We start from the raw sequence: 15491 nt of genomic DNA, 5'->3' as shown, positions 1-15491 counted from the left end.
ATGGTAACGCAATGTCCAATTTTTTTTTATGGTTTTCACAGGATGAATACTGACTGAGGGTGTACGTTTTCAAATGATACCTAATTTATGATGGTTAATAAAATATGTTATAGAGGAATTTAAAAGACAATAAAAAAGAGCGACAAGCTTCCCGTTACCGGCGATAGTAAATGGGGTTGATAAAAAGAGAGAAAGCTGAGACAGAGGAGAAAATATTGTAATGCTATAATCAGAACAATCAGAATTTCCTCCTTTGCTCCTGGACAGCACTAACTCCATGCATCAGATATACAAACACTCAAGAGAATGCAACACACTTGAGGGACGGTCATCATTTCCAGTGAATGTGTGAATATGGACCTGTCATAAACAAGGTTGTCTATTTCAAAGACAAGCTGATAGCCCGATTTAAAGAATGAAAGAGGGATAACAAAAGAGAGACACACGCAGACACTGACCATACACAAATCAGCTCACCTGTCTACACACACCTCCCACTAGCATATTATTATCACTGCATATTTAAAAAAATATATATATATACGAGCATTGTAAAATAAAGTTTGGGTATAGTATGGGTACTTTTAAGACTATATCCTGTGTCTGATTAAACTTAAAGTAACAGAATGAGATTGCAGCAGAAATCTAAACACATGTACAGTACATACACACACATACATGCATGAGCACTAAAGCAGAAGTCTGTCATCACAGTTGTCATCGTGCTAGACAGCAATGTGTGAAGTCTTTAATCATGTCACTTTTATACACACACACACACATACACACACCCTGAACTGTCACGAACATGTAAATCACATTAGAAACAAGAGATCACAAATGGTTCAGTGTAAAATTTCCTGAATCAGACTTTTTAGAGCCAAACATAAACACTGTGAATAAAAAAATTATGTGGCCCAATTTAAAAAGAAACACTGAGTTACAGTAGCATAAAAGCCAAAAGATACTCACAGCCTCCAAAGTTTGAATCCTGATCTGACATCTTTTCCCTTACACCACTATATTTGTCTGCAACTCTCCCACTGGACGAATGTGAACCACTCACTTCCTAGAGAGTGAGAGAAAAGAGAGAGAGAAAGAGAGAGAGAGGCAGGTGTGGTTAGAGAACACGTTCCAGTCCGTGTTTCATTTGCATTCACCAGTTTCATGAGACATTGAACAAAAGTTCAAAACAGAGAGACTGTACGTGAAGCGTGTGTGTGTGTTTTGGCTATTTATCATTAACAGTATATCAACAAGACTCAGGTTTGTGTTGAATAAGCAAGTTCACCTGAAGCTTGAAAGCTGTCACCAAGTCAATAGTACAATAATGCCCTTGAAAGAGGAACATGAAAAAAGGGAAGGTGACTGAGAACACTGAAATAAACTGCCAACTGTGAAACATATTTGCATACAAACAAAAGGAAATATATAGTATAAATGTATTTTCAGTGTGTACATCATTTTTATTACTAGAAAGGCATCAAAAGCAAACATTCTGCCAGAACACACAGCTCAAAACTAAAAACCAACACTTTACACTGAGTTTGAGGCAATAGTCTACATTAATGCAAGTTTCCAGCTGAGTTTAAGCTTTAGCATTTTAATTGATGAGTTAGGAAGAATATTTCACAATATTTTAATATTTGATTTATTTTGTTGCTGTATCTGAACAGTTCAAAGCTGCAAAATTTGCATAGTCCATGCATGCATTAAAAAAGCTCAGCGTGTCTAATCATCATCACAGGCTGTGCGTTTGCTTTTTGAATATTAATGACAAACAATTAAACAAACATGTAAAATAAAGGTGTCCAACTTTAACATCAGTGAGGAGTTCTTACTGGTTCAGGACGAGTCAATGTTACTGTGTCAGGTAATATTATGAGAACGTTTTTAAGGGGAATCAAACAAGTATGGTTACAGTTATCTCTACATATTAGGGGGTGTTTACACTACACCGTTTTTTTTACTAAAAATAGAAAACTTTTTATGTGGCCGGTTATTTACATCACATTTGACACAATTTACACAAATTGAATCATATTTCCCCAATACGTTTGTTGCACTGGCTGCCAGTTTGTTACAGAATTGATTTTAAAATTCTGCTTTTTGTTTTTAAAGCCATGAACGGATTAGCTCCACAATATCTCTCTGATCTTTTGATATTAAATAACTCTGGTCATCTCAACAAAGACTGCTGACTAAAAGTGAAATTCATGCTTTGAAAATTGTGCTTGATGGCTGTGGTAACCACTGACTATAATTGTATGGAAATCATGTGTGTTCCACGGAAGAAAAAGTCATAGTTTACAAATGACGTGAGGGTGAATACATGCTTTTCATTTTGGGGTGAACTTTTCCATTAACCCTGACAAAAATTATACGCATCGGCTGTATAAACAGACATCACATCACACATATATAACACTCATCAGTTTATACTTTAAAACCCGGATGGAACTGTTTTCGCTATCTAGCGCTCTCTTTCCCTTTACCCATCTCTGTCTATTTAGTTTCACAAAACAATTTGCAAATCAAATCTCGTCCCATCAGCTCTTCCATAATACACATGCATCTGTAGTTCAAAACATCAGGAAGGGAAAATCAACACTATCCCACACATGCTAATGCAGACTCTCTCTCACACACACACACACACACACACACACACACACACACACACACACACACACACACACACACACACACACACACACACACACACACACACACACACACACACACACACACACACACACACACGTTGATTGTGTCATGTGGAGTCACATTCCACTATTCAGCTCATCTGGCATAAGACGCACACACAGAGTCTGTCGAATACTGAGCCAAGAGGTCAAGGTTCACCCTTCCCAGCAGAGAACAGGTGGTTTCATTTACACACACTGAAAGGCTGAGTTTCACTTTATCAGTTACACTGCAAGTAAATTAAAGGCTAACTACTGTGAATGAATTCTAATAAACAGTCAGTTTCTCATGTTGACATCAACGTCGCAGTGCTGTCAGACGCCCTGATTGTGTTTTCAAATGCACAGATATTTTGGCAGAATTTTAGCTGTCAAAAACTGTAGGGTGAATTCAGGTTGATTGGGACAATTTTTAACTTTTCTCAATGGAAAGAAATGTGTCCCAATCATCCTGAACTCACCCTAGCCAAAAAAGATCAAGATTTATCTCTGAATCTGTTAAAATTTTACCTGGGTAAAGATTAAAAGAGCTCTGAGTTAATTCACCTGAATAAACCTCAGATAATGAATGAGATATGATCTGATTCTAGTTATTTATTTCCTAAATAGTATGTGTGTATTTTTGGGAACCTTGTTTCAATCAAAGGTTACCAAAACCAAAGGGATTTACATGTACAAATCTTGCCAATATTGTGTGTCCTTAAAGTCCCCCTGTGGTAAAAATCAAGTTTTTAATGTTGTTTATATGTCTATGTGGTGTATAAAATATAAGACAAACCATGTGCAAATACATGTCAACACCACTGCTGATTTTTTTTACCTTGAAACCAATCAAGTCAATGTGCCGGCGGGCTTTAGCATATCATTAACTGTGGTCTCTCTCAAGAGAAGCCAGGTTATTCCAGTATATTTTTCTGTTTATATGAAAAATCAGGTACATTTAACAATATGGCGGGTTAATTATGTATGATGTAGGTCTATATTACGATGTTATGATGTACTATGACTTTCTCCACTGACGTTCTAAGTTGTTCAAAGCGTTTCTGAGGATGCTGATGTTTAGAAGGCTGACTAAGATGGCGAACGGGAACATGGTTTGTGTAACACTAGCAACACATTATTAGTTTGATAACATAGTCAAGCAAAAGACTAATCATATTAATTACCGTTATGTGTCTGATGTTGTAGAGAGCGATACATAAAGCATTACCATTGTGATAGATTGACTTGTATTCGAGTTGACCGAGTTGGCGTGAGTGGAGAAAGGGGCTAATTTGCTTATTCATGTGTCCGCATATACTTAATGAAATGAGGGTGTAAAGTTATATTCAAGCTATTTTTAGGCATGAAACACAAGAAAAAAACGTTTTAAATACGTCATTTTGGTGATCAAAGATGAGTTTTAAGGGACAAAATGATTGAGTATCAGATGGCCATATGGTACTTTGATGCATATAATGATGGTATTTACATGGCATTCCAAAGTCCTTCTGTGAATACCATGGAACTACCGTCATGGTAGACAACGTCATGGTATTAGCATGGTATGTTTTTGTAATTGCGTGTTTTTTGCGTAACTATTTGTCCCTGTTTTTGGTGGCCTGTCTGTTCAAAATATCCTGTAAAGCTTATTGAACATAAAAAAAAATTAATTAACAGAAGTTTATGAACATTAGTTGCAAGCAGGTTTATTATTATTAACTAAATCTAAAACTATTAAAAACACTTTTGTTGACTAAAATAATAAAGTTGATCAAATAAAATAAAATATAAATATTAGATGTAATTAAAATAAATGCATTTTTGGGGGGGGAAATTAACTGAAATAAGTTTGAGTTGAAGCCCTAAAATTAGGCTACTAACTGGAAATAAATAAAATCTAAAACTGAACTAAAAAATGTAATTAAAAAATTAAACCTAAATGGTAACATTATTAAAAGCTTATGATGACAAAAGCTGGACTAAAATCAAAATGTAAAAATAAAAGCTGATTCAAAATATTAGAATATTCTTATAGTCTGCACTGGTGACTAAATGTAATTTTGAGTATATGACATACTATAGTTCATCACAGTAATACATTTGCTCATATTACAACGGACAAAATACACAAAACTGGAATGACCCCCCTTTTTGATAGGCCTATTCATAGAGATGATTACATTGGAAATTGTAATATGTTGAATCACAGAACTAGAACTTTGAAATCTGGTCACCTACGTGTGTTTGCGTATGTAAGGGGATTTCCTGTTTTTGTAAGCACCACTGAGAGTCTCCCATTACTCTCCTGTCTCTGTGATAAGTGGACATATTTAAACATGAGTCACTGACCTGGAGTTAGAAAAACAAGCAGGGCAGCTCTCTCTCTCTCTCTCTCTCTCTCTCTCTCTCTCTCTCTCTCTCTCTCTCTCACACACACACACACACACACACACACACACACACACACAAACAATATTATTTCCACCAACTATTTTAAAACAAACTGAGAGGCTTTTATACACACACACACAGGAGGAAAGAAAGAATGATGGAAGGCGTTTTGTAGTCAGAACAAGGCCACAGGTTATAAAGTGAAGTGAAGACATGGTATGATTACCATGCGCACATGAGATGACACAAGAACACATACCGAACATCCTGTGACAGTGCGTGAACAGCTAAACATGTAAATATCTGAGTTGTTGTCCCCAGGCCTTGACCGACAGTTCTGTTTTTCTTTTTCTCTTTTAACCCTAAAGGCAGCCAGAAACAGTCACAAGGAGCTGCTTTAAGCCTGAGCTACGCTACACATAGCGCAGGGATAACTTTAAAAGAGTGAGATGACAGCACCTAATACTTTCTACACTTTTAGCAGTGAAGTTACTGTGTTTGTAGGGTATATTTAGCAGTGGCAGGGCAGTTTTTAACTGTCAGCTAGCTTTAGCCTGTAGCTTGAGTTTATGTCTATTCACAACTAAACGCAACAGAATGTCGGGGGTTTCAAAACAAGTTAAGCTGTGACATTTGAAAATGCTGTTGATTACTACAGAAAATCATTTTGACTCATTTATAAAAACAAACAAAATCACATGTAGGCTATAGTAATACACTTACAATAGAAAGTAGTGCAAGTATACAGTAAATCATCCTTTTAGTGGTGGAACTATAGGCTACTATTTTAAGCAGGTGAACGTGTAATTACCAACCAATTCCTCTGGGTGGGTTCTTCTTATTGTTATGAAGCCCCTGCTTGGAATCATTGCACATATAATTCGAAAGTTCCAGAGTTTATTAGCCGTGACAGGAAAAATTGGATATAACTTTGCATAGACAAGGTTAGTAAGCAGTTTTATCACAATCATCTCATGTTAACACTTATAATGTTGGAGTGGCTATATCCTTGTCAAAAGGAAGTGCACTTTAGCTTACTTAAAAAAAAAAAAAAAAAAATTATTATGTAAATTATATACTTTATAGAACATGAATGTAATGTTTTTGGGCACTTAATTGCAATTAAATGAAAATGTAGGCTATTATAGTTTAAATGTATATTAAATGCGATTAGCTGAACTTTAGAGAGCTTGTTTGACTTTAAAGTATATAATAATTTGTTACATTTATATAGTGCTTTTCACAGCATTCAAAGCCCTTTACATGGTAATACACCAGCTTACTGGTGGAGAGGAGATAGAGTGATGAAGCCAATCAGTATATATGGGGATGATTAGGAGGCCATGATGATGGACAGAAGCCAATGGGCAAATTTGGCCATGATGTCCTTTGAAAAGGGATGTAACCCTGGCATCCTGGCCAAATTTGGGATTTTTAATGACCACAGAGAGTCAGGACCTCGGTTAAAAGTCTCATCCAAAGGATGGTGCTTTTGACATAGTGTCCCCATCACTATACTGGAAGGACCCACACAGAGCACTGGGTGAGCACCCCCTACTGGCCTCACTAGGTACTTGTACTGAACCAAGAATATTTTTTTTCTTTTAAATAGCATACCTGTGGCTATGATGGACCACCAACTCATGTACTGTACCTAACCAGCACAACACTGGACCATCATGGGAATTCATGATGGATTATACTGGTATATTCACCAGGGTGTGTGAATTCTTTCTCTCTATTTCTTGAATCCTGAACGTACATATTTGCTTGAAAGGAAACAAACAGCGAAATTAGATTAGACTCAAGCACTGTGAAGATATTTGTTTATATTGAGACCACATATCCAAACTACGATTTCAATTAGGCTACTCCATTTGGGTAAGAAGCATTCTTTTCCTTGCTGACATTTTAGGCAGATTTATGAAGTTTTAACTGAATACAGTGAGAAAACATTGATTAGGTATCAGTTCATTATGACAATAATCCAGTATTATTATAGAACTGCAGGCAGCAGTTTACTGTACATTACATTTGCATAGCCTTACATTTTCTATTAGTGACCTCTACTGGAAAGAATGCACCACAACATCTCTCGGCCTGCGGAAGAGTTTAAAAGTGTTATCTAAACCTTGGATGAACCTAAATCCAAATTTTAAACAGGATGTGAGGATTTGTATTCCTTTCTGTTCTAAAGTGGTTGATGAATAACAGGAGAAGGATTTCATGTCTGAAAGAAAGTTTCTCAGTCTCTTCTGACAGCCTTTAATCATGGCAGTCTCTGTATACCCTGACTGAGTAATAATGAATGAGAGAGACAGAGAGAAAGAGAGAGAGTGTGTGTGTGTGTGTGTGTGTGTGTGTGTGTGTGTGTGTGTGTGTGTGTGTGTGTGTGTGTGTGTGTGTGTGTGTGTGTGTGTGTGTGTGTGTGTGTGTGTGTGTGTGTGTGTGTGTGTGTGTGTGTGTGTGTGTGTGTGTGTGTGTGTGCGTGTGTGTGTGTGCAAAGGGATCATGAAATATTAATAACCCCGGTGGGGTGGAGAGGTCATGTTTCAGATAGAAACAATAGATGGATCTCTAGCAATCTCTCTCCTCTTCCTGCTCTTCCTATCTAGGCAGCAATTAGCCTCTCAATCAGGAACAACAGTCACTCATTCTGCTCTTGTCCAAAACCACTTCAGAATCAAGACTCAAGCATCCAATCATCCAGGCCTGTGTTTCACCACCATGAAGAAATCTACAACTTAAGTCACATATTCTATTACTTCTTTTTTTCTGTCAAGTTCAAGCTACCATGGAGACCCTTACAAAAACAGTGGTTTTCATCAAAATACCATATAGTTATACAGTTATTGGTGCTGTGACCAACGTCCTTTACCTAAGGTGACCATGATAAGTTATCACCTTTTTATTGTAGAAAAATCACTGCCAATCCTATCTTGCATACTATCCATCTTAAATGGTTAGTGTGATAAGATTGTGTCTGTTCCAGACCAGAGTGCAGAGAAAACTGTGCATCCCTGTATATTTTTGCAGCTGATATTATCTTTGTTTTTGTTTTGTTTTTTGTTTTTGTTTTTTGGGCACAAAGTTTATATATGGCATTTTTGCCTGATGTGTAATTGTTCCCAACATTGTTTTTAATCAGTATTTACTGTTCCATATGGACTTAAACGGGAGTCTGTGGACTGATTATTTGATTGTTTAATCATGATCACCTGAAGACCTACAGCGTGCTTTCTATATATATATATATCTGTCAGGACCACTATTGTCAAATAAGATTAGATAAGATAAGACAATTAGCATATAGTTTGGATTGGCGGTATGGTTCCGTTCTGGGCGAGAACTCCCTGCACATCCATGCAGCCTAGCATAGATAAGAGCAGAGAGAGCAGCGATAACCCCCCTTAGGGTAAACAGAACAGAACTAACATGAATGTATTGCAGATAACATTAATTTAAGATTTTAAAGTACAACATAATTCGAGAATTTATTCTGATTCAAAAGGACTCAGAAGGCCAAATCCTGACTGACGAGAGGTGGAGCTGGGGATGGAGGAGGGTAATTAGCTCTTGAGAAACACGATAGCTGCTGATAATACTGAAGGAGCTTATATATTTATACAGCGATAGGCGTCGTATTCCTATAGGTAGATGTGGATCAGCTGAGAGTCAGCTCATGCGAGCTTGACTAATGTGACCTGCCAGAACTGACGCTACGGTTAACAATTATTGAGAATAAGGGAAATTGTCACACTGACGAAGGCAAAGAGCCAAAACGTTTGTATAATCTTTATCTCCTGTTTGTAACAAATAAAGTATTCTTAGAGAGTGCAGACCTTTTGTTTCCATTTTAAATTATTTTTCTCACCCGATTGGCAGATAATTTTGCTAGTTTTAAACAAGAACTCACTTCATTTTTTTTTTTTTTCTTCTTCAGAAAACAAGACATATCATCTTATGTTATTTTACTCATCTGGTAAATGCATCTTTTCTCTATTTGGTCGGCAACAAGACAAAAATAATAAGAAACAAATTTTTTCAGTGTAGGACCAGTAAAAAGCTTGATCAGGAGAGGAGACCAAGATTGCTAGATCTCAAGAATCTGTTTGGTTTGTGGGTGGAGATCACTCCTGAGAGATACGAAGGTGCTTGATTATGTAGTGATTTAAAAACAAATATTAAAATTTTAAAAACAATTCTAAATTTAATCGGTAGCCAGTGTAGTGAGGTCAGAATGGGCGTAATGTGATCAAACTTTGGTCTGCCAGTCAACAACCTGGCAGCAGCATTTTGAACCTTCTGGAGACGCATTAGTGAGGGCTGACTTGCTCCATAGTATAGTGAGTTGCAATCTTAATCACAAAAAAACTAAAACAACAAAACGAAAGTAAAGCAACAGCCCCTCATGGACGACTGCTGCATAAACTAAAACAAAACAACATAAAGTCCAGGCCTGGTTCTTTCTCTTCCTTCACTGTCGTCACTATTCCTTTTATCCTTGCGGAGCTCCTCCGTGAGACTCAGGACAAGTGTGGCGTGCAGGTGACGCTCATTAGCATTCGCACCATCGGCTCTCGTCTCAGCCCTGTTCGCTACAGTAGTGTTTTACATTTTCCATATGTGTGCAGTTTGCCGTATATGGCTAATCTTTTGATGGTTTGTGTGTAGAGTTACTATGCAAAAACACCATTTTGAGAAGAGTTAAAAATTGTTTTGAATAAAGTGTTGAAATGTGTGATGTTTTGCATGTTGTGTATGTGTTTTGTGGTTTTGTGTGTAGAGTTTAGAGAAAAGGAGCCATAGTTTGAAAAATTGTGTGTAAGCAATTTTAACTTTGTGAATGATGGGCTTTGCAATTCTGCTGTTGCATATTGCATGCGGGCCTGGTCAGGCAAATAAAACACAGTAAGAATTTACAACAATCGAAATCTGACGAAATATAACTGACGTAGTATTCTAAGAACATTATGGTCATCATTACAACTTCAATAATAATAATAATAATAATATTAATACATTTTATTTATTTGGCGCCTTTCTGGACACTCAAGGTCGCCTAAAGCATTCAACCTATTCAACCAAGCATTCAAAAAATAGCATTCAACCTATTCTTTTTATTCTTTTTAATCACAGCTTTTGTATTTCTTGTGTGTGTGTGTGTGCGTATACAGTAGTTGCAAGTATGAGTTAAAACAAACCATGCTAAACTAATTAGTTCATTTTCTCTCTCTCTTTATACATCTCTATATATCTCTCACTTTCTTCTGTTGGTTTTAATCTGCCCACTCACACACATTACCCACATGCAAATTACAGGGTTATTTATACGAAAGCCAGTGTTGCGGAAAGAACCCCCAAAATAAGTTTTAAATAACATAGTGCATAACATTTTTTGTGTGTGTGTGTGTGTGTGTGTGTTTAAGCATGTCTGTACACAGTTGCTCTGCTTCCCACAAGTGTATTACCAGTAGCTGCCTCTGGTGTGTGTGTGTGTGTGTGTGTGTGTGTGTGTGTGTGTGTGTGTGTGTGTGTGTGTGTGTGTGTGTGTGTGTGTGTGTGTGTGTGTGTGTGTGTGTGTGTGTGTTTGTGTTTAAGCATGTCAGTGCACAGTTACTCTGCTTCCCACAAGTTTATTGCCAGTAGCTGCATCTGGTGTGTGTGTGTGTGTGTGTGTGTGTGTGTGTGTGTGTTGTGTGTGTGTGTGTGTGTGTGTGTGTGTGTGTGTGTGTGTGTGTGTGTGTGTGTGTTGCACACTCTCTGTTTTTCCAGATTGTGACCTTTCTCACTGTCTCTCTCTCTGTGTGCTCACAATAATTTAATTTAAGGGATTAAATGTTCCTAATGTAAAAGGCCAGCAAAACAAGAGCTTTCCAGCACAGAGCAGTTTGCCAAGGTATGAAAACTATGAAACACACATAATTTAAATGGATCTGCTTTCTTAATCTACTGTCTCTATTAATCTTTTCTTACTCCTGTTATGTCTGCTCTTCCAATTTTCATTTTCATTTTACTCATTTCTCATTCCTGTCTCGTTAATGTTTAATTCTCAGCCATCCCATCAATGTCACTTCACTGAACTGTGACTGATGAACACTAAACTTCCAAACCCGTTCTTTGAAGTATGATAACTTTCAGTAGCTCACACCTGGGAACCACTTAAACCACTATCCTCCTGAAAACACCAACACACAGTAATATTTTATGCTGGTCACCAACATGGGATACGGGTGTGCTGGTGTTTACCCAGTATCACTATAAAGATTATGCTGGTTGACCAGTTTCACCAGCTAAATTGTGCTGGTAAACAGCTTGGCTATATTCCAAACTAGACCAGACCAGCATGGGAAATCATGCCAGCATAAGCTGGTCTTTTGAGCATGTTATCCTGCCAGTGATCAGGTTCTAGAAATTAGATTAATGTTGCTTTGATAGCATAGCTGACTAAGCCGTAAGTATGCTTTGAAAAACAGAAAATCCCAGGATTATAGCAAGTGAAACCAAAACTTGTCCAGGGAAAGAATGGGATCCAGTTAATTTGACTTTTCCTTTCGATTCATTGTCTCTAACTATTAACACAGCATTTCACTTTCAAAGATGACATTACAGAACTAGAAAGCAGCAGTTGTGCTCAAGCACTTGACCTTTTGTCCTCTGATGCCGAGTGGTCAGGGGTGTTCACTGATGTGCTCACACAAAAATCGCTGCAAAAGATGCTTTCCAACAGGTTTTATCGTAGTTTTTGTCCAACTCCATTGACTTCTATCGGATGATCTTTTGCAGCGATTTTTGTGTGAGCATATCAGTGAACACCCCTGACCACTCGGTGAGTTTCACGTCTTTGTAAACGAAAGTTTAATGCGTTTTAGGAAGGATTGTTCCAGTGCACCTATGCAGCCATTGTGGAGGTGGGGGGGGGGTGCTACCACAGAAACCGAAAATTCTCGGGCCAGCAGCAGGTGTCCAAATTTCAATCTTAACCGTTCTATTTCATCAGAAACGATCTGAAAACAGGGCTTTAAGTGTAAAATACCGAACTTGTCCTTTAACAATAAGCAAGCTAGTCTGGCATTGACATAATATTGTGTCGTGCAAGGTCAAAATGTCACCAAAATTAATAAAAATGTCTCCAATAATTCAAGATATGAATTGCCATTGTATGAGTTCTTGTATTTTGTGTTTATAACATAATATATAGTTAAGCAAGTCACACAAGCAAGAGTGCTATTTTCTCGAATATCAGCACGATTACAAAATATTATACAAATATACAAAATGTGAGTCCACAAGACCGAAAGTGCATATGAAGTGTGCCATTTGGGACAGGGCCTTTGAATATTAAGAAGCACCCTCTGATTCACTTATTACGACTGAAAATGTTGTATTTAGAACATTAATCTCATAACATTATTTAGGCAATTGTAATTGCGGTTTAGATGGATTTTGATAAATGGTATGGATTTTGTAGATACTGATTTCATTCAATTGGTATAACAACCATATAGTGTATGGTGTTAAATTGTGTAATTAATTAAAAGATGAAACTTTATGTAACTTTACTTTTTATAAAAACAACGTAATTACGAGATGGCAACCCGTGACATTCTACCCTGACTGTTCATGCGTTTCTATGTCAACACTATCAACGCCTAAATGAATCTGCAGCAATTCTGTAAGTTGTTTATGTTCATTATTATTGTAATGTTATGTGGTTTGAGACATGAGGTAATTTAACACCGTCTCTCGTGACGCTTTGCAGACTCTGCTCTGGCTGTGTGTGTTCATGTGTTTTGAAGGAGGGAGTGGCTTTGGAGACGCTCTGAAGGAAGGGTGGGATCTAATGCTTTCAAAGCTAGCTTGCTATTGCAAGCCTCTCCAGAAATTGCCTACCCTACCGTTAAGCAGCACAACAGTTTTCAACATTGATAATAATAATAAATGTTTCTTGAGCACCAGATCAGCATGATTTCTGAAGGATCATGTGACACTGAAGACTGGAGTAAAGATGCTGAAAATTCAGCTCGGCATTACAGGAATAGGCCTAAATGACATATTAAAACATACTAAAACGGAAAACTGTTATTTTAATGTACAATCATATTTCACAATATTTTTTTTCAAATAAATGCAGCCTTGTTGAGTAAGACACTTCTTTAAAAAAAATCATTAATAATCTTACTGACCCCAAACTTTTAATGGTAGCTCTCTAACCTGTAAATGTGCTTCAAAGAGTGTGTGTTGTGAAATATCCCAAAGTTAACTGGCTATCCATGTCTTTCAATACATTATCTTTTACTGTTAGCATATAGGCACTTCATTTTCAAATAGGAGCCAACAGACAGAAGAGACTGTCGGAAGTCAACAAAACATCAACAAATAATGTACGAAAACAGATCATTTAAATACTAAAGAATGATGAGGGGAAACAAACAGACCCTAAACAAATTCAGTATCTTCAGATTCTTTTTAGAATGCCTACAATCTATCTATAAGTTGCAGCCACCAATGAGATATCATAAAAACGACATCCTAATGCTCACACTCTTTCTCTTCATCAACAGACAGACTCAAGAGCTCATAATTTGTCTTTCCATTCACATTCTCTCATTCTTTCGCTTTCGCTCTAAGACTCACCACATGTTGCACCGGCGGTTTCTCAAACATTTGCTTCAGACTGCTGAGTGGGATGTCAAACTTCTCAATGTGCCTGTTCTCCTCCAGGTCCCCTTTAGCGTCAGCAGGCCGCAGGGTGAAAGGAGATGAAGAAGCGTACTCTCCTTCTTTCAACACCTCGGGTCCATTTCCTGATTGAGTTTCCATTGTTCGAGAAACCAGATATTCCAGCCTCCCCCACGAGAGCAGAGAGGACCACTACCGAGAGAGTGGACGGAGGAAGAGAGAGACAAGGCGAGGGAGAGGAAAAGAGAGCGAGAGAGGGATGTGGAGGAAGGACTGCGTGGCAAAGTTGTGGTGTCTAGGAGGCCGAACCAGACGGACAAACCGAGGACAGCCTTGAAGGAGGAGAAAAAGAAAGAAAAGAAAAGAAAAAAAGGTCTCTGTGAACTCATGCTATGAATTTTCTTTCCAGTAAACACAATCACACACACACACACAGAATGCCAAAGTTAAGGGTTTCAAAGCATTGCAGTTGAGTAAAACATAATCACACACACTCCTGCCAACAGGAAACAAACATCACCCCTGAACAAATCATGGAAACTTGACCACAGCCCTCCTCACGGCTTTAACACCAACACCCTTTCCTTTCTGCACACACATTTCCTAAAAAAAAAAGAACCCACACAGAGACTGTATCCTGCAAAAAAAAAGAAGCCATTTATCTTAAAAAGACAGAGGCTATGGGACTACACTGAAAAACATTTGGTGTAGGATTTCCTAGTAAATTTCACAAAATATTACAGAGAAATGGCGAGTAACATATTGAATTAAGCATGGAATTTTGAAGTAGAAAGTTTGAAATAGTTTTTTATTGTACAACATTTCAATAATCTTCAGCCTCAGACCACCTTTTGCCCCCCTTCCACATGGGTTTTGAAAAAAATAAGATGGTACAGTATACTGTGATTGACACATTAGAGTTCACAATTGTGACTTATAAAGCCAAAATTCTGAGATTTTATCTCATAATTGCTGATATAAAAAATATATATATTCAAGCTTTATATTATACAAGTGCTTCTCGTCAAGCAGCTTATAAAAATTATATTTTAATTGTATTTCTGCAGTATTTGGTCTGCGTATGATGAGAAATTAAATCACAATTACAAAAGCGAAAACATTATGGTGACAAGGACGTTTATACCAAACTCCATTTGCCTCATTTCCATGATCTATGTGTTCCATGATCTATAACCTGTGTTTTCAGGTTAAATACAAGTTATGCTCTATTAATAGTATCTGTTCACAATAACACAATATTTTGACTTGTATCTCAGTTTCAATAAATAAATAAATTGGAAAAATGGATGGGGCAACCATTGTATTGTGTCCTAACCAGGCATGTTCCAGTGACAATATACAGTTACAATTCAAAAGTTTGGATTTTTATTTAATGAAATTAATACTTTATTAAGGACACATTAATCAAAAGTGACAGTACATACATGTATAATGTTACAAGAGCTCTAATTTAAATAAACGCTCTTCTTTTGACCTTTTTGTTTCCACAAAAATATTAAGCATATTAAGATTTCTAAAGGATCATATGACACGAAAGACTGGATGAATGGCTGATAAAAATTCAGCTTTGCCATCAGGAATAAATTACATTTTAAAATATATTAAAATAGAAAACAGTTCAATTTTAATAAATTTTTTTTTTGTGTGTGTGTGTGTTTTTTTTACTGTAATCTTGATCAAATGAATGCATCCTTGGTGAGCATTTGAAAA

The 15491-nt window shown here is 37.0% G+C and overlaps 1 protein-coding gene across 3 annotated transcripts in view; it reads right to left on the bottom strand.

Annotated features, from left to right (window-relative positions):
* Window positions 1-14696, bottom strand: part of xirp2a (xin actin binding repeat containing 2a) — a 39017-nt gene extending 24321 nt beyond the window's left edge. For 2 of the 3 annotated variants that reach the window (XM_082189553.1, XM_082189552.1), the window contains exons 1-2: window positions 13716-14696; window positions 973-1069 (exon numbers count right to left, since the gene is read on the bottom strand). In XM_082189553.1, the coding sequence (XP_082045679.1) occupies window positions 973-1069; window positions 13716-13901 (283 nt within the window). In that variant the 5' untranslated portion in view covers window positions 13902-14696. The remainder of the gene's footprint in view (window positions 1-972; window positions 1070-13715) is intronic. The other variant, XM_082189551.1, reaches the window with a different exon arrangement.
* Window positions 14697-15491: the final 795 nt, after the last annotated feature.

The sequence above is a fragment of the Leuciscus leuciscus genome (genome assembly GCF_965113295.1).
Source record: "Leuciscus leuciscus genome assembly, chromosome: 14".
NCBI classification, from domain to species: Eukaryota; Metazoa; Chordata; class Actinopteri; order Cypriniformes; family Leuciscidae; genus Leuciscus; species Leuciscus leuciscus.
The sequence above is the reverse complement of the archived record's forward strand: the minus strand, read 5'-3'. Positions and strand labels throughout refer to the sequence as shown.